At 52.9% G+C, this 17,516-nt stretch overlaps 1 protein-coding gene across 2 annotated transcripts in view; it reads left to right on the top strand.

Annotated features, from left to right (window-relative positions):
- The window catches only part of CDHR2 (cadherin related family member 2), a 45,663-nt gene that overhangs the window by 24,526 nt on the left and 3,621 nt on the right, over positions 1–17,516 (top strand). For both annotated transcript variants that reach the window (XM_018050639.1, XM_018050640.1), the window contains exons 9-29: positions 35–181; positions 264–339; positions 438–556; positions 699–932; positions 1,811–1,966; positions 2,051–2,212; positions 2,496–2,557; positions 2,821–3,064; positions 5,249–5,488; positions 7,388–7,457; positions 7,588–8,193; positions 9,595–9,666; positions 10,228–10,277; positions 11,833–11,984; positions 12,134–12,242; positions 12,333–12,421; positions 12,883–12,951; positions 13,053–13,130; positions 13,225–13,285; positions 13,376–13,500; positions 17,327–17,440. In XM_018050639.1, coding sequence (XP_017906128.1) covers positions 35–181; positions 264–339; positions 438–556; positions 699–932; positions 1,811–1,966; positions 2,051–2,212; positions 2,496–2,557; positions 2,821–3,064; positions 5,249–5,488; positions 7,388–7,457; positions 7,588–8,193; positions 9,595–9,666; positions 10,228–10,277; positions 11,833–11,984; positions 12,134–12,242; positions 12,333–12,421; positions 12,883–12,951; positions 13,053–13,130; positions 13,225–13,285; positions 13,376–13,500; positions 17,327–17,440 — 3,035 coding nt within the window. The remainder of the gene's footprint in view (positions 1–34; positions 182–263; positions 340–437; positions 557–698; positions 933–1,810; positions 1,967–2,050; positions 2,213–2,495; positions 2,558–2,820; positions 3,065–5,248; positions 5,489–7,387; positions 7,458–7,587; positions 8,194–9,594; positions 9,667–10,227; positions 10,278–11,832; positions 11,985–12,133; positions 12,243–12,332; positions 12,422–12,882; positions 12,952–13,052; positions 13,131–13,224; positions 13,286–13,375; positions 13,501–17,326; positions 17,441–17,516) is intronic.

The raw sequence follows: 17,516 nt of genomic DNA, 5'->3' as shown, positions 1-17,516 counted from the left end.
AGGCCCAGATTCACGGAGACCCATCTCCCTGCAGGACTCGGGCGGCCTGTACAACAATCGCACCGTCTTCCAGTGCTCCTCATCTGTCTTCGTGTCCATCTCTGTAATCGACAAGCCAGACCTGGACCCCCAGTTTGTTCGGGAGTTTTACTCAGCCTCCGTGGCTGAGGATGCACCCCAGGTATGCTGGGCGCCTGGGGGAGGGCCTGGGGGGAGCTGAGAGGTAGGGACAGGGCCTGGCTCCCGACTGTGCCTCCCTGCAGGGAACCTCGGTGCTGAAGGTGGAGGCCATGGATGGTGACAGAGGCATCAATGACCCTGTGATCTACAGCATCTCCAGTGAGAACTGGGTGTCCCCAGGCTGGCGCTGGGCAAGCGGAGGGGTGGGGGCTCCTTCAGAGCCACCGGAAGGAGCTGTTCCTGCTGCCTCTTCCCAGATTCCACAAGGCCTGGCTGGTTTGATATTGGCAAGCAAGATGGGGTGATCACAGTCAACAGTCCCCTCGACAGAGAGCAACTGCTGGAGGAGGATGAGGAAGTGCAAGTGCAGGTCACGGTGAGTGAGGGGGCCACTGCCCCCTTTTCACCCCCATTCTCTGCACCCCCACTCTCTGCACCCCCACTTTGATCTTTGATCTCAGCTCTTTCGGGATGCTGGTTCTCTGACCTCTGCCTTCTGGCTTCAACTCTGCTCTCAGGCCACCGAGATGCACCCCAACATCCACGGGCAGGAGGCCAAGGCAAGCATATGGGTCACGCTGAGAGTGACGGACGTCAATGACCACGTACCTGAGTTTTACAACTGCAGCCTCCAAGACTGCGCCTTCACTCCCGACGAGACTCAAGCCAACTTCACTGGCTACGTGGATGAGCACGCCTCCACGCGCATCCCCATTGAGGACCTCGCCATGGTGGTCTACGACCCAGACAAGGTAGGTGCACCCAGATCATAGGCAGGGTGGGCGGAAGTGATGATGGGGAGTCGCTGGGGAGGGGAAGTGGAGAGTGGCCAGCAGAGCACCGACCGTGGTACACAGTGTCGCAGTGAGCGACAGTGGTGCCGGCCACGGGTGGTGGTGATGATCAGAGTTTGAGTGACACTGGAACTGCTGAGTGATGCTGAGCTGGTGGGAGGTCTTGTGTTCAGGGCGGAGCTCAGTGGTGGGGAGTAGAAAGGCAGGACTCTGGGTAAGGTTGGGTGGAATGTCACTTTGTAGAGGTGTTGTGTAGAGGGTAGTGGACGGGTAGATGGTGAAGTTGAGGGGAGCTGGTATTGGATATTGGGGGATGTGGGAGGTGTTGAGCACAGACGCTTCTAAATGGGTGTCAAATTGGAAGGTATTCTTGAGAGAGGTTGGTACTAAGTGGTGGATGATTTGGGTAGTACTGAACGCTGAATAACAACAGTGGTAGTGACAATGAGTTGATACAAAATGTTGAGTGGAGGATGATTTGGGGTGGTGGTGGTGGTTGGGTGGTGTGTGGAGTTTATGGTCGGCATTAAGTGGAGAGGCTACAGAGTAGAAGGGGCGTGTGTGTAATGGGCCGATGTTGGGCACCGATGGTGTTTGGGGTTGGAGTGCATGGTGGAGGGTGGCTGGTATGGAAGACTCAAAGGGAGTGAGCGGTGTGTGTCCAGGCTCTGCAGCCCAGGCTGGGGCCCACAGTGCCTCAGGGAAGTCTTCTGATGATCCCACGTCTACAGGAATGACCAGTCCACCCTCCCGGGGCCTGTGGCCAGGGATTGGGAGAAAGATGCAGGTGGGTACACTGCAGGACTGGGGTCCCTACTTACAGCCCACCTCTACAGGGCAACAACGGCACCTTCCTGCTGACCCTGGGGGGCCCAGATGCTGAAGCCTTCAGCGTCTCCCCGCAGCGGGCAGTGGGCTCAGTGGATGTGCAGGTGCTGGTGAGGGAACCGTCGCTGGTGGACCACGAGAGGCAGTCGGTGATGCTGGTGCAGGTGAGCGGTGCTTGGCGGCCCGGGTGGGGGGCCAGCCATGGGGCGCTCCCATCCCCATGAAGCTGCCTCTGCCTCTGTGCTTAGGTCACAGCCACTGACTCTGTCAGCGGGAACGCCTCTGTCGCCTCAGTGACCATCCACCTTCGAGACACCAATGACCACAGGCCCACGTTCCCCCTCAGCATGTACAACCTCAGCGTCTTCGAGCACAGTGCTGTCGGCTCTGTGGTCACCGACAGCATCCGCGTGAGTGACAGGGGACAGGGCTGGACTGGGCTGGGAGAGACGTGGAGATGGGCAGGCCTGGGGCTGTCCCTGCCAGAGTCTCTGCGTCATCTGGGGTCATCGGATCCCAGCAAGCGTGCATGTACATGTGAGTGTGCAAGGGTGAGCGTGTCAGTCTGAGTGCGTCAGGGGATTCTCCCTTCGGCTCAGGAAGCAAGCCTGCCCTGTCCTCATCAACTGCATGGTCGGTAGCGAGGGCATGGCTTCCACTCAGTGTCCCATTACCTGTCTCTCTGCCTCACAGGCCTCCGATCCCGACACAGGAGAGGGGGGCCGCGTCACCTACAGCCTGCTTCCAGGGAACGGGTAACGTCTCTGATGGGAGCGGGGCAGGTGGTAAGGGGGACCCAGGTTCGCCTCTCTGCCTCACAGTGGGGCTAGAGGAGCCAGATAAAATATAGGGTACCCAGTTACATTTCAATTTCAGATAAATAAATTATTCATTTTTTTTGGTTGTATAAGTAAGTTGCAAATATTCCACGGGACGTCCTAAAATACTTTTCATTGTTTATCTGAAATTCAAATTGAAGTGGGCATCCTGTATCTTTTTTCGCTCCATCTGGCCACAGGGTGGACATCTTTGCAGTGGATCCAGACTCGGGGAAGGTGACGGTGAGAAACCGCGAGCAGCTGGACCGGGAGAAGCAGGCCGTGTACTACCTCACGCTGCAGGCCACGGACGGCGGGAACCTGTCGTCCTCGACCACGCTACAGATCCACGTGCTAGACGTCAATGATAACAGTCCTGTGGTCAGCGGCTCCTACAACATCTTTGTCCAGGAGGAGGAGGGAAATGTCTCCGTGGCCATCCAGGTGCGAGCTGGCCTGAAACTAGTGGGGGGTGGAGGGAACAGGCCCAGGGCACCAAGCCTGGCTCTGTTGCCATGCTGGCCCTGTGCTGGAATCTGGGCTCTGTTGTGTGGCCCTGAGAAAGTCACTCCAGTCTCTCTGGGCCTCCATTTCTCCTTTGGAAAATAAGGTCAATCATAGAACTTATTCCCAGGGTCATAAAGGATATAAAGTGCCGGCTAGCACAGAGCGAGCCCTCAAAAACCACACTGCTCTTTAAAATGCAGGTCCCAGCCTCACTCCAAAAAGGATTTGGGAGGCTTAGATTTAAAAGTATCATAAAAGAAATGAAGAAAAAGAGAAAATAAACACAAATCCTGTCCAACTCTATGTGACCTCATAGACTGTAGCCTGTCAGGCTCCTCTATCCCTGGAATTCTCCAGGAAAGAATACTGGAATGGGTTGCCATTCCCTTCTCCATGGGATCTTCCTGACCCAGGGATTGAACCCAGGTCTCCTGCATCACAGGGAGATTCTTTACCATCTGAGCCACCAGGCGGTATAAGCACAAAGGTAGGGTTAAACCCGAAGCCATACAATTGCTAGGAGAGGGCTGAAAACTCAGTTCTCAGCTTCATAATGGCCAGAGCAAAAATGGAAATGAGACCAGTGGCCAGATTCTCAGAGACGAGGAGATAAGAACCAACTGTTGGCTCCAGAGGAAGGCTGGGGAGAAGCTCCTGCACTGAATCATCTATAAGGAGGTCTTGTGAGAAGCAGGAAACAAAATCTTCAGAATGACAGTCACGTGGCCACGGGGCCCTCCCGCCTTTCTGGGGCTTGTGGTTTCCTGAACTCTTGACAACCTTGTGAAGTAGCTGTTGTAATGGTCCCCATTTCACAGAAGGAGAAAACAGGCTTAAAGAGGTTAAGTGACTTTTCTGTGGTTATACGGCCAGCCAGTGGCAGTGCTGAAACCTGGGTCTTTCTCCATGCACCTCAATGCTTCTGACGCTGGTCTGAGAACTCTTTGGGGCCAGAGCATCTCAGATATGCTGCTGGAACCACAGTGCCTGGTTTCAGCCCTGAGAAGTGCTTGGTGAATCAGCCGGCCTGAGTTCAGAGTGCTGAGGGATGAACAACCAGAGTTTTTCATTTCATAAACGAGATCCCAACAGATCTGAAACAAAAAGAGCTGAAGGTGGCGGTGTGCAGGGAGGAGATGAAAGAATTGGGTCCGAGTCAGACTAGCCCAGCTCTGGATTCAAAGCCACATTTGCTCAGCACCTACATGCAACAGGCCCTTTGCTGAGCCCTGGGTCCTCCGAGATGAATTCACCATAATTCCAGCTTCCAGGGAGGGTGGCAGCCATTCTGCAAGGGTGTCACTTGTGCTGTATGCAAGGTGGCACAGGGCTGGGGAAGCCCAGCGGAGGGACCAACCTGACCTGGAGTCAAGCAGACACGGTGTAGAAGGCATCTGTGTGTGTGCGCAAAGCCCTGATGGCAGGCGAGAGCCTCTTGGGCTCTCTGTGCCCAGTCACCCTAAAGGCACAACAAGCGTGTGCTCAGGAGCCTGGCAGGACAGGAATACACACAACACACAGATTGGGTGAAGAATTTCAGCTACTTAAAAAAAAAAAAAAAAAGCACCGAAGTAGTCATGATGAATCAGAATATTGTTGGACTTCACACTTACTGTTTTTGGCTGCACCACGTGGCCTGTGGGATCTCAGTCCCTCCCTTCCTCCCCACCCCCACCCCCCACCCCCCACCCCCTCCCCCGGCCAGGGACTGAATCTGGGCTCCAGGAGGCAAAGTCCAGAATCGTAACCACCAGGCCACCACAGAATTCCCTTACACTTATTTCTGTTGGTTTATTTTTACTTTTGACTATCTGTAGTATATTGCCCCATACCTCTCACCTCACTAGAATATCAGCTCCATATGGGAATTGTCTTGATCACAGCTCTAGTCCCAGTTCCTAGAACAGGGCTGGGCATGTGGTAGGTAAACATGTGTGGGATGAAGGAATGACCTCAGTGTTTAAGACCTCAGAAGCACTTGCAAGCTCTTGTTGGTCCTGTCCTCTTAGCTGGGAGACAGGGGCTGGGAATTGGGGAGCATCCTTCTGATTTTAAGAGGTGGAGGCCCATGGGTGGGCAAGCACCTCATGGCAGGCATCCCAACCCTGCCTACCTGCCCAGGCTCACGACAATGACCAGCCAGACACCAACAACAGCCTGCTGCACTTCAGCCTCCTGCCCAGCCCCTACAGCCGCAACTTCTCAGTGGACCCCGACAAAGGCATCCTCAGAAACCTGGGGCCCTTGGACCGAGAGGCCATCAACCCCACTCTGGGGGGCCGCATAGTGCTGAGCGTGAACGTGTCTGACTCTGGCGAACCTGCCCTCTGGACCACTGTCAGCGTCACCATCACCGTGGAGGTAAGGCCCGGCTCAGCCAGGGACGGGGTTTGGGATGAACCCCGTATTGGGAGGCTACCGAGAAGGTGGCCTGTTCTCCCTCCTGCCCACTCAAATCACATTTCTGCCCTTGCAATATGGCGTGCTGTGATTCATGGGGTTGCAAAGAGTCGGACACAACTGAGCGACTGAACTGAACTGAACTGAACTGAATATGGTGGGTAAAAGAGTTCTGGAGCCGAGCTGATGGGTTAGAGTCCTGGCTCATTGGTTGTGTAACCTTAGGCAATCAGTGAGCCTCCCTGTGTCCTCAAGTTCCTCATCTGTAAAATGGGGATGAAAATAATATGAGTTAATAAATGGACAGTGTTGCAAAGAATGCCCGGCCTGGAGAAACCACTCAGTGCACACCTGGCCTTGCGAGGCAGAGGGGGTTAGCTCCGTCATGTTGATCAAAAAACTAAGGCGCACAGAGGTTCAGTAGCTTGCCTGGGTCACAGAATGGGGCTTTGAATCCAGTCTGTCTGGTTCTGAGGCTGCTGTCCCCTCACAAGCACCTCATGTCCGTGACGTAGTTGGCGCCCCCATGGGTTTTGCAGTGCACAGCCTGTGCCCCTGCACACAGCAGCCCTGTTTCCCACTGGGTTGGGATGTGACACTTTCCTACAAGGATCAGAATGAGACATCAAGGAAAACAGGAACGGAAGCCAGGTGAGGACTCACCAGCTGTCTTTGGGGTTGGGGGAGAATAGGCCACAAAGAAGGAAAAAAAGCAAAACTGCCTTTCTTGAGCCATCAAGCTTCTGTCACACCCATGAGCCCTGTGAGTAGGGATGACAACCCCAATCTGCAGATGAAGACACTGAGGCCCAGAGAGGTCAGAGTCACACCACGAGGAAGAGGTGGAGCCGGGTTGAACTTGGAGCTGTGCTCGTAGCTCCACCTGTGAAGACGACCTTGAGAAGGCAGCTGGCCATGGACATCCTTCTGATTTTAAGAGGTGGAGGCCCATGGGTGGGCAAGCACCTCATGGCAGGCATCCCAACCCTGCCTACCTGCCCAGGCTCACGACAATGACCAGCCAGACACCAACAACAGCCATGGGACAGACATGGGACAGTGATGTCATCTCTGGGAAATCTCCATCAGAAATTCCGTCTGGTTAAGAAGGAGAGGGCTCTGGTTTTCAAAGATGTTCCTACCGTTTAGTAAAAGCTGAAAGCAGAAGTCCATGGGCTGCCCTGGGGAAGGACCCGGAGAGCCAAGAGCACTCAGCATACCAGCGTCAGGGGAGGAGGTGCAGGCGGAGTTGGCCTGACGCTGTCACACGGAGGCAGCACTCTGCATGGGAGAGGCCACTGGGAAGGGAAGGCGAGAACAGAATGCAGTGGGCATCCGAGGGCAGGACCAGGTCCAGCCCTGGCATATGCCCCCAGCGCCTCCCCACCTGAGCTCAGAGCAAGTGTGGTGGGGCCAACCAAGGGTAGGAGGGACAGGAGGAAGGAGGGGACCAGGAAAAACTTGGGCATTTGTGGGATCACGGTGGTATTGGGACCAACACAGCAAATCCGAGAGATGGGGAGTGAAGCTGGGCCAGGCAGGGACACAGGTGGGGATGCAGAACCATCCTTCTGGAGAGCAGGGTCTGAGACAGCTGTGAGTGGTGGACAGGGAAACAAAGTGTGCACCAACTTCAGAGGGCCCGCCACGGACCTCGGAGCCCCGCGGGGGCGGGGTCTGGGCTAGCTCTGTTCTCCTGAAGTCTGTTTAATCATCTCTGAAGTGGGCAGCGCTGTCTGAGGAGATGGACAGAGAGAATGGGCTGCAGGTCAGGGGAAATATTGGCTTCTCAGGCTGTGTCTGGGGAGGCCCAACCTGGGGGCCTGAGTTCCCTGGGCTCAGAACTGCCTCTGTCTGCAGGACATCAATGATAATCTGCCCATCTTCAACCAGTCCAGATATTCCTTCTGGGTGAGGGAGAGAGACCCAGGTAAGTCCTCCCTGGGGCTCCCTGGGTAAGTCAAGGGCAGGCCTAAGGCCCCCAAAGCGGGTGAGGACGGAGGATGCCCCCGGTGGCTGCCGGGCTGGGCGTCTCTCTGCACTCTGCCCCTCATCCACAGAAGTGCAGGTGGGCGTGGTGGAGGCCTGGGATGCAGACCAGACGGAAGCCAACAACCGCATCAGCTTCAGCCTGTCAGGGAGCGGCGCCAACAACTTCATGGTCCGAGGCTCGGTGCTGGGGTCTGGGCAGGCAGCAGGCCGCCTCTCGTTGCCCTCGGATGTGAGCCTGGACTATGAGACACAGGCCTCCTTCAGTCTGATCGTGAGCGCGGAGAACGTGGACGCCCAGGGGCATGAGACTACAGCAGAAGTGCTTGTGGCTGTGGAGGACGTGAATGACATGCCCCCCACCCTGGACTCAGCCTCGCTCCAGGGCATCCGGGTGGCCGAGAATGGCTCACAGCACGGCATCCTGGGCAATGTGGTGGCCCAGGACAGGGATACCATGTCCCAGGTGGAGGTACAGCTTGTGAATGTCATCTGCACCAAGGCTGGAGTTGACGTGGGCAGCCTGTGCCACGGCTGGTTCTCTGTGCTGGCCAACGGCTCGGTGTTCATCAACCAGAGCGAGGCCGTCGACTATGAGGCCTGTGACTTGGTCACGCTGGTCGTGCGGGCCTATGACCTCACAACAGACCCCCGCTTCCAGGCCTACAGTGACAATGGTGAGGCAGCCTGGCCTGCAGGGCTCAGCAGGCTGCAACACAGGGGCTGTGGGGAAGAACTGGAATTTGTAAGGTCTGGGTTCAATCCTGGCTCCAGCCCCGATGAGCTGTGCCCCTGGGAGAGTCACGACCCTGCCCTGAGCTTGAGTTGCCCCATCGGTCAAGTGGAGCTGGGTAGTAGGTCGCCTGTGAAGAGTACCTGAGAACATGTATGGAAGGCATTGAGTGCAGTGCTTGGCATGCTATTGTGCAGTTGCCCAGTCGTGTCTGACTCTTTGCCACCCCATGAACTGCAGCATGCCAGGCCTCCCTCTCTCTAACCATCTCCCCAAATTTGCCCAAGTTCATGTCCATTGCATTGGTGATGCCATCCAGCCATCTCATCCTCTGACTCCCTCTTCTCCTCCTGCCTTCAATCTTTCCCAGCATCAGGGTCTTTTCTAATGAGTTGGCTGTTCGCATCAGATGAACAAAATACTGGAGCTTCAGCTTCAGCATTAGTCCTTCCAACGAGTATTCAGGGTTGATTTCCTTTGAGATCAATTGGTTTGATCTCCTTGTTGTCCAAGGGACTTTAGCACTTAATGCTGTGATGCTGAGAGGCAGTGTAAAGAGACGCTTCAGAGCCACGTGTGTGCTCAAGTCCCATCTCTGACACAGAAGGTGATGGCGACCCACTCCAGTACTCTTGCGTGGAGAATCCCAAGGATGGAGGAGCCTGGTGGGCTGCAGTCCATGGGGTCGCGGAGTGTCAGACGCAACTGAGCGACTTCACTTTCACTTTTATGCATTGGAGAAGGAAATGGCAACCCACTCCAGTGGTCTTGCCTGGGGAATCCCAGGGATGGGGGAGCCTGGTGGGCTGCCGTCTATGGGGTCGCACAGAGTCGGACACGACTGAAGCGACTTAGCAGCAGCAGCAGCAGCAGCAGCAATGACAGTCACATCAACAGCCAGCATACGCTGAACCCTTGCTACAGCCCAGCCTACGCTAGGCACCTGCGAGCATTTCGCCGTTTTACTGCCGCACAATCCATGTGGTGATTGAGCCCTAGACAATTTTATAGATGAGGAAACAGGTACAGAGTGTGCAGTTCAATAATCTAGCTCGCACAGCTAAGCAGGGTCAGAATAATGCTGCGGCCAGGTGGCACATACCTGGGCTGGGCTCAGTCCTGGCCCAGTGGCCTCACTGTGTGACTTTGGACAAGTTGCTTATCCTCTCTGAGGTCTGGGGAGGATGCTCCCTCCTACACAGGCCAGAGGAGGCTGAGTTAGTAGGGGAGCGGCCTGAGCATGGGAGATGCATGGTAGGGAGACTGCTGGGAACAAGCCTGAGGACCAGGCTTTGTGGGTCAAGCCTTACTTAGAGACCGCAGCCAGCCAATCTTTTCCCTCTAGGAAGCCTCCCCATCACCATCGAGGATGTGAATGACAACGCGCCTTACTTTCTGCCTGAGGATAAGACTTTTGGTAAGCTGCAAGCCCCTTCCTCCCCTGTACTCTGCCAGAACTACCTTTGGGCAGCTCCCACAGATGCTGCTCAGACCCCCAGGTGTGCCCCTGAAAAGGGAGGAAGACCTCCAGCCCTGCCTCTCTCTCAGGGATTCAACAGGAGGAGAGACCTGAGTTTTCACTCTATCTCTGTCCCAACTCACATCTGACCCTGGGCCCGGCCCTCCTTCTCTGGGCCTCAGTTTCCACATCTGCACAATGGGAGGTGGCTGCTGCTGCTGCTGCTAAGTTGCTTCAGTTGTGTCCGACTCTGTGCGACCCCGTAGACGGCAGCCCACCAGGCTCCCCCATCCCTGTTCTTCTCCAGGCAAGAACACTGGAGTGGGTTGCCATTTCCTTCTCCAATGGGAGGTGGAGTACCTGCTAACTAGTGGCTCAGGGGTAACTGTAGTGGGGGTCTGGCAGAGCTCAAGGGCAGGTTTGAAGGGATGAGCCCTGAACTGGGCTTATTATGGTCAGCAGTTGGCCAAGGGGGCACTGGCCCTGATGCCACTGACCTCTTCCCGTCTACACTTGCAGTGATTATCCCAGAACTCGTATTGCCCAACCAGCAGGTGGCGTCTGTCCGGGTAAGTCCTTGGCTTCAGCCTTAGTCAGTCACATTAGCCCCAGGAGACACAGGGCCCAGGCCTTTAGGTCTTTCAGCCATCCTCCAAATGTTTTAACACTAGAAAGAAAATGTATTAACTCTCTGGAATGGAAATGAAGCACCTGCTTAATTGATATCATTAAACTCCATTAATTGTTAAATGTGGTATTTATAAAAAATTCATGACCTTAAAAACCACTTGCAGTGTTTTTCTTCAGAATTCTGGACTGTTATAGAGAAATCACAATAACTGAAAATTAAACAAGTTCCTCATATTAAATAATTTCCAGAGCAAGCTGCAAAAATGCTTTCAATTTTTATGGCAGTGGATATGTTTATATTAGAGGGTGGTGGCTGTGCCCGCAGTGGGTAGGGGCTGAGGTCTCCCCCACAGCCCTGGGGCCTGGGCCTGGCCAGGCCTTTTAACTGAGCTGGGGAGCTTCTGTGCCTTTTTGGAACTCACTTTCCCTTACAGACAAGAAGCTGTCAGCCCTTGACAGTAACTCCTTAGGGTTCAGGCGTTTTATATGTGGGTGGCCCTCCTTGAGTTATGGAAAGGGCATGGGTGTGGAGATGGATGGGTCTGGCCCTCCCCACTTACAGCCGAATGTGCCCTGGGGAAGATAGGTCTCTGTCAGAACCCCAGTGTCCTCCCATAAAAGGGGAATAGTAATTCTCCCTTTCTGGGGCTTCCCTGGTGGCGCTAGTGGTAAAGAACCCGCCTGCCAATGCAGGAGACATAAAGATGTGGGTTTGATCCCTGGGTTGGGAAGATCTCCTGGAGGAGGGCATGGCAACCCATTCCAGTATTCTTGCCTGGAGAATCCCATGGACAGAGGAGCCTGGCAGGCTACCATGGGGTCGCAGAGAGTTGGACACGACTGAAGCCACTTAGCACGCATGCAATTCTTCCTCTCTAGGTTCTTTCTAGGCTCAAATGATCAGTTTTCCAATCTTCAGCCCTGGCTAAAGACGTTCATTCCAGCGTCAGGAGTGTGGCCCTGGCTTTGAGCAATTTTCTTTAAATCAACTCCCTTTTGAAACATCAACACCAGCTTTAGCCTCATCCTGAACAGTGACATCAGTGGCCTCACAGCTCTATGTGTTGGTTGTATTCTTCTCCAAAAGGCACTAGAGTGAATAAAAATGCCTCATTTCATGGTCCGCTGGGGGAATTCATACTCCTGTTAGCAAGCACTGAAAGGAGGGGTCTGGGGGAAGGTGCTTGGTACACAGTAGGTGCTCAGGACAAGTGAGTGTCCCTAGGCTTGTGCGTGTATGGAAGTGAGAGGAGGGACCTTCCCAGGGTGACCTTCTACCCAGGAGAGACTTGGGCAGTGACCTATTGAGTTGAAGCAGGGACATGTTCAAACACTGTTTGTTTAAAGCATTTGGTCAGTGGCCTGGGGAAGGCCAATAGAGGTCATGGTGGGGCCAGGCTCCCAGGCTACCCTAGCTTCAGATTCCTGCTGGAGATGGAGGGGTGCCTGGCCTGGCCCAGCTGCCAGAGTTTGTTCACTCCGTCTTGCTCCCAGGCCAGAGATGACGACTCAGGGAACAACGCGGCCATCCTGTTCTCCATCCTTCAAGTGGATTTCATCGCTAAGGACGGGGCCGTGATTGCTTTCCAGGGCTTCTTCCGGGTCTCCACTTCCTCGGAGGCCGGCGTGTTCACTGGCAACATTGAGTAACTGCGGGCAGCCCCTGGACAGGGGTGGGGGAGCCAAGCGGGGCCTCAGGGCAGTGAGTTCCCCGTCCTAGGAGGGGTCCAGGGAGGTTCTGAGAGGACTCCAGCTTGGGTTTCAGAACTGAGTGGTGCCCTCCTACTCTCCGTAGCCTGTTGACCAGCCTTGATTCCACTCTCCAAGGCACCTACCAAGTGACGGTCAAGGCCCAAGACAATCCTTCTGAGGGTCTTGCCCAGGAAGCCAGCATCACCCTAAACGTGAGTGTGAGGTTCCGGCTCAGTTCCCAGCGCCCTCTGCCGGCCCCAGGGTCCCTTGCGTCTCATCTTCCCCACGTCCCCCTCCCATAGCTCTTCACCGTGGACCAGAGTTACCGTGTGAGGCTGCAGTTCTCACTGAGCAAGGAGGAGGTGGGCGCCAACTCGGAAGAGATTAAGGCGTAGGTCTCGGGAGCCAGGGGGGTGGGTAGCCTGTGGGGGAGAACAGGGCTTGGGAGCCTAGTCCCTGACAGAAATCTGAATGGAATATCTTTCCACCCTGTCTGTGACCCACGTTTGATCTGGTCCTTGTCTTTGACCCTATACCTGTACCTGCATGTCCATTCTGCATGCCCCCAGAGGCCTGTGGTTGGCTGGGCAGAGACAGGCCTAAATAGGGCTGCCACATACAGTTGCAAAGGCAGTACACTGCACAAGGGCACTCTGCTTGCTAAACTATAAACCCAGTCCTAAAGGAAGGGGCTTCCTTGTCTAATCTGTGCAAGAGTGCTACTTGCTTAGCCAGTGGAGCTGTCCAGAGGAGGTGACCCTCACACAATCCCTATTCACTGCCAGAGCCCTGGCCACAGGCCTGGGCTAAGGCCCCTACCCCAGCCCTCCGTGACATCTGCCCCCTTTGCAGGGCTCTTGCTCAGGCAACCAGGACTACTGTCTACATTGTGGACATTCAGGACATAGCCTCCCAGGTTCGGTGAGTGCCCACTCGGTGGATGGGGCAAGGAAGAGAGGAACAGCAGCAGGGCTGTGGCTGGGTGGTCCTGGGCTGTGGGCTTCACCTCTGCCCCATTCCAGGGCCCGAGGACGTTCCTACCTTGATGCCTATTTTGTCTTCTCAAATGGGTCGGCCTTGACCCTTGACCAGCTGAATATGTGAGTGGGGCTGCCCTTGGGGTGGGCAGGAGGGTCAGCAAGAAGCCTGGGGGATGCCAATGTCCCTCGAGCCTGAGTGGGGCTTTGTGGCCAGGATGATCCGGAATGACCAGGACTCCCTGACGCAGCTGCTGCAGCTGGGGCTGGTGGTACTGGTGAGTGTTGGCAGGACAGAGGTAATGGGGGAGCAGGAAGGCGGGAGACTGACCCCACAGCCTCCTCCCATCACATTCCTTCTTCTCCAGGGCTCCCAGGAGAGCCAAGAGTCGGAGTCACCGGACACACTCCGCAACGTCACCATAGGACTGGGAGTGGCTTTGCTGCTGGTCATTGTGATCTTTAGCACGATCATCATGTGTACCCAGAAGAGGTGCTGCTCCCATCACCCTCTGTGTCTCCAACCTCCCCTCTCTCACCACCCAAGATATCTAGGGGTAGAGAAACCTGGGGCTTAGGTGTCAGGTACATCTGTATTCAATCCCCAGTGACTCCTTATGACCCCTTGGGTAGGTCATCTCCCCTTCCCAAGCCTCAGTTTCCTCATTTGCAGAATAGGCTTGATGCTACATTCCCCAAATCATTTCAGGGATCCATGTGCATCTCATACCAGCAGACTTCTGGCATATGTTGCTGTTGTTCAGTCACTCAGTCTTGTCTGACTGTCTGCAACCCCATGGACTGCAGCACCCCAGGCTTCCTTGTTCTTCACTATCTTCCAGAGTTTGTTCAAACTCATGTCCATTGAGTCGGTGATGCCATCCAACCATCTCATCCTCTGTTGCCTCCTCCCCCTGCCTTCAGTTTTTCCCAGCATCAGGGTCTTTTCCAATGAGTTAGCTCTTTGCATCAGGTGGCCAAGGTATTGGAGCTCCAACATCAGTCCTTCCAATGAGTATTCAGGGTTGATTTTCTTTAGCATTGACTGATTTGATCTTCTTGCATTCTAAGACTCTCAAGAATCTTCCCCAGAATCACAGTTCAAAAGCATCAATTCTTCAGTGCTCAGCTTTCTTTATGGTCCAACTCTCACATCCATACATGACTACAGGAAAAACCATAGCTTTGACTACACAGACTTTTGTCGGCAAAGTGATGTCTCTGCTTTTTAATATGCTGTCTAGATTGGTCATAGCTTTTCTTCCAAGGAGCAAGTGTCTTTTAATTTCATGGCTGCAGTCACTGTCTACAGTGATTTCATGTGATGTACTCTGCATATAACTTAAATAAGCAGGGTGACAATATACAGCCTTTATGTACTCCTTTCCCAATTTTGAACCAGTCCGTTGTTCTAACTGTTGTTTCTTGACCTGCATATAGGTTTCTCAGGAGGCAGGTAAGGTGGTCTGGTATTCCCATCTCTTTAAGAATTTTCTACAGTTTGTTGTGATCCATAGTCAAAGGCTTTAGCCTAGTTAATGGGGCAGAAGTAGATGTTTTTCTGGAATTTCCTTGCTTTCTCTATGATCCAGTGGACGTTGGCAATTTGGTATCTGGTTCCTCTGCCTTTTCTAAAACCGGCTTGTACATTTGGAAGTTCTTGGTTTATATGCTTTTGAAGCATAGTTTAAAGGATTTTGATCATTACCTTGCTAACGCATGAAATGAGCACAACTGTATGGTAGTTTGAACATTCTTTGCCATTGCCTTGCTTTGGGATTGGAATGAAAACTGGCCTTTTCCAGTATTGTGGCCACTTGTGGCTGAGTTTTCCAAATTTACCAACATATTGAGTGTGGTACTTGAACAGCATCATCTTTTAGGATTTGAAGTACCTCAGCTGGAATTCCATCACCTCCACTAGCTTTGTTCACAGTAATGCTTCCTAAGGCCCACTTGGCATCACACTCCAGGATGTCTGGCTCTAGATGAGTGATCTCATCATCAAGCTTATCCAGGTCACTGAGACCATTTTGTAGAGTTCTGTGTATTCTTGCCACCTCTTCTTAAACTCTTCTGTTTCTTTTAGGCCCTTGATATTTCTGTCCTTTATTTTGCCCATCTTTGCATGAAATGTTCCCTTGGTATCTCTAATTTTCTTAAAGAGATCTCTAATCTTTCCCATTCTACTGTTTTCCTCTATTTCTTTGTGTTGTTCACTTAGGAAGACTTTCTCATCTCTCCTTGCTATTCTCTGGAACTCTGCATTCAGATGGGTATATCCTTCCTTTTCTCCTTTGCCTTTAGTTTCTCTTCTTTTCGCAGCTATTTGTTAGGCCTCCTCAGTCAACAACTTTGCCTTCTTGCATTTCTTTTCCTTGGGGACGGTTTTGGTCACTGCCTCCTGTACGGTGTTACAAACCTCCATCCATAGTTCTTCAGGCACTCTGTCTACCAGATCTAATCACTTGAATCTACTCATCACCTCCACTGTATCATCGTAAGTGATTTGACTTAGGTCATACCTGAATGGTCTAATGGTTTTCCCTACTTTCTTCAATTTAAGTCTGAATTTTGCAATAAGGAGCCTATGGTCTGAGCCACAGCTCCAGGTCTTGTTTTTGCTGACTGTAGAGAGCGTCTTCATCTTTGACTGCAAAGAACATAATCAACCTGATTTTGGTGTTAACCATCTGGTGATGTCCATGTGTAGAGTCATCTCTTGGGTGACTCTTGGGTTTTTGGAAAAGGGTGTTTGCTATGACCAGCATGTTCTCTTGGCAAAACTCTGTTAGCCTTTGCCCTGCTTCATTTTGTATTCCTAGGGTGAACTTGCTTGTTTCTCCAGGTATCTCTTGACTTCATACCTTTGCATTCCAGTCCCCTATGATGAAAGGGACACCCTTTTTTGTTAGTTCTAGAAGGTCTTGTAGGTCTTTACAGAACTGATCAACTTCAGCTTCTGTGGCATTAGTGGTTGTGGTATAGACTTGGATTACTGTGATGTTGAATAGCTTGCTTTGGAAGCAAACTGAGAACTGAGATCATTCTGTTTTGTTTTTGTTTTTTTTTGTTTTTTTTTCATGCAAGTACTGCATTTTGAACTCTTTTGTTGACTATGAGGGCTATTACATTTCTTCTAAGGGATTCTTGCCCTTAAATATGCCCGTTCCTATCCATTTTAGTTCACTGATTCCTAAAATGTCGATGTTCACTCTTGCCATCTCCTGCTTGACCACATCCATGGTCATGGACCTAACATTCCAGGGTCCTATGCAATATTGTTCTTTACAGCATCAGAGTTTACTTTCACCACCAGACACATCCACAGCTGAGGGCCAGTTGTGCTTTGGCCCAGCCTCTTCATTCTTTCTGGAGCTATTTCTCCACTCTTCCCCGGTAGCTTTCTGGACACCTACCAATCTGGTGGGGCTCATCTTCCAGTGTCATTCACATCTTTTTGTCTTTTCATACTGTTCATGGAGTTCTCAAGGCAAGCATACTAGAGTGGTTTGCCATTCCTTTCTCCAGAGAGCCATGTTTTGTCAGAACTTTCCACCGTGACCCGTCCGTCTAGGGTGGCTCTGCACAGCATAGCTCATAGTTTCACTGAGTTACACAAGGCTGTGATCTGTGTGATCACTTTGGTTAGCTTTCTGTGATTATAGTTTTCATTCTGGAGGCTGTGGGACTGTAGTTCTTGCTTCTTCTGTCTGTACTCTGATGGAAGAAGGTAAGAGGCTTGTGCAAACTTCCTGATGGGAGGGACTGGCTGTGGGAAAATTTGGGCACCAACCATCCTCTGTTGGGCAGGGCCATGCTCAGTAAATCCTTAATCCAATTTTCTGCTGATGAGTGGGGTGCTCCCTTCCTGTCAGTTGTTTGGCCTGAGGCAGCCCAGTCCTGGAGTCTACAGGCTGTAAGGCAGGCTCTAAGGCAGCAAGCTGCAAAAGGACTTATGCCAACATACCCCTCCTAGGATTGCTGCCGCCAGTGCCTGAGGGTGACAGTGGGTTGGCAGTGGCCTGACTCGGGGACAGGGGCACTGGCACATGCTATGCCTTTAATAAATGCTGCTTTTCCCCCCTTTCTAATGCATATGGAAGCAGTAGACATATCTGGGTGTGAAGCTAGGCTTTGCCACTGATCAGCTGTGTGGTCTTCAGCAATGATTTCCCTTCCTTGATTCTTACCCTCTGTAAGATAGAGCTAACACTCCACCAGCAAGGTGGTTGTGAAATCACATTCTCAGGGCCTGTACTGGGCACACAGTAGGTGAATAGGGAAAGTAGTGACCTTCCGTTCTGGGTTCCCCATAGCTACCAGCGGAAGCTTCGGGCTGTGAAAGCTGCCAAGGAGGCCCGGAAGACAGCAGTGGGGGTGATGCCCCCAGGCTCTGCCATTCCAGGGACTAATGTGTACAACACTGAGAGGTAAGTGGGGATCAAAGGGTGGGTAAGAGACCCCATGGGGTGGTTAAGCCCATGGTTACTGGACTGGGCCTTCTCT

The sequence above is a fragment of the Capra hircus genome, chromosome 7, assembly GCF_001704415.2.
Source record: "Capra hircus breed San Clemente chromosome 7, ASM170441v1, whole genome shotgun sequence".
NCBI lineage: Eukaryota > Metazoa > Chordata > Mammalia > Artiodactyla > Bovidae > Capra > Capra hircus.
Note: the sequence above shows the minus strand (reverse complement) of the source record. Positions and strands in the feature narration are given on the sequence as shown.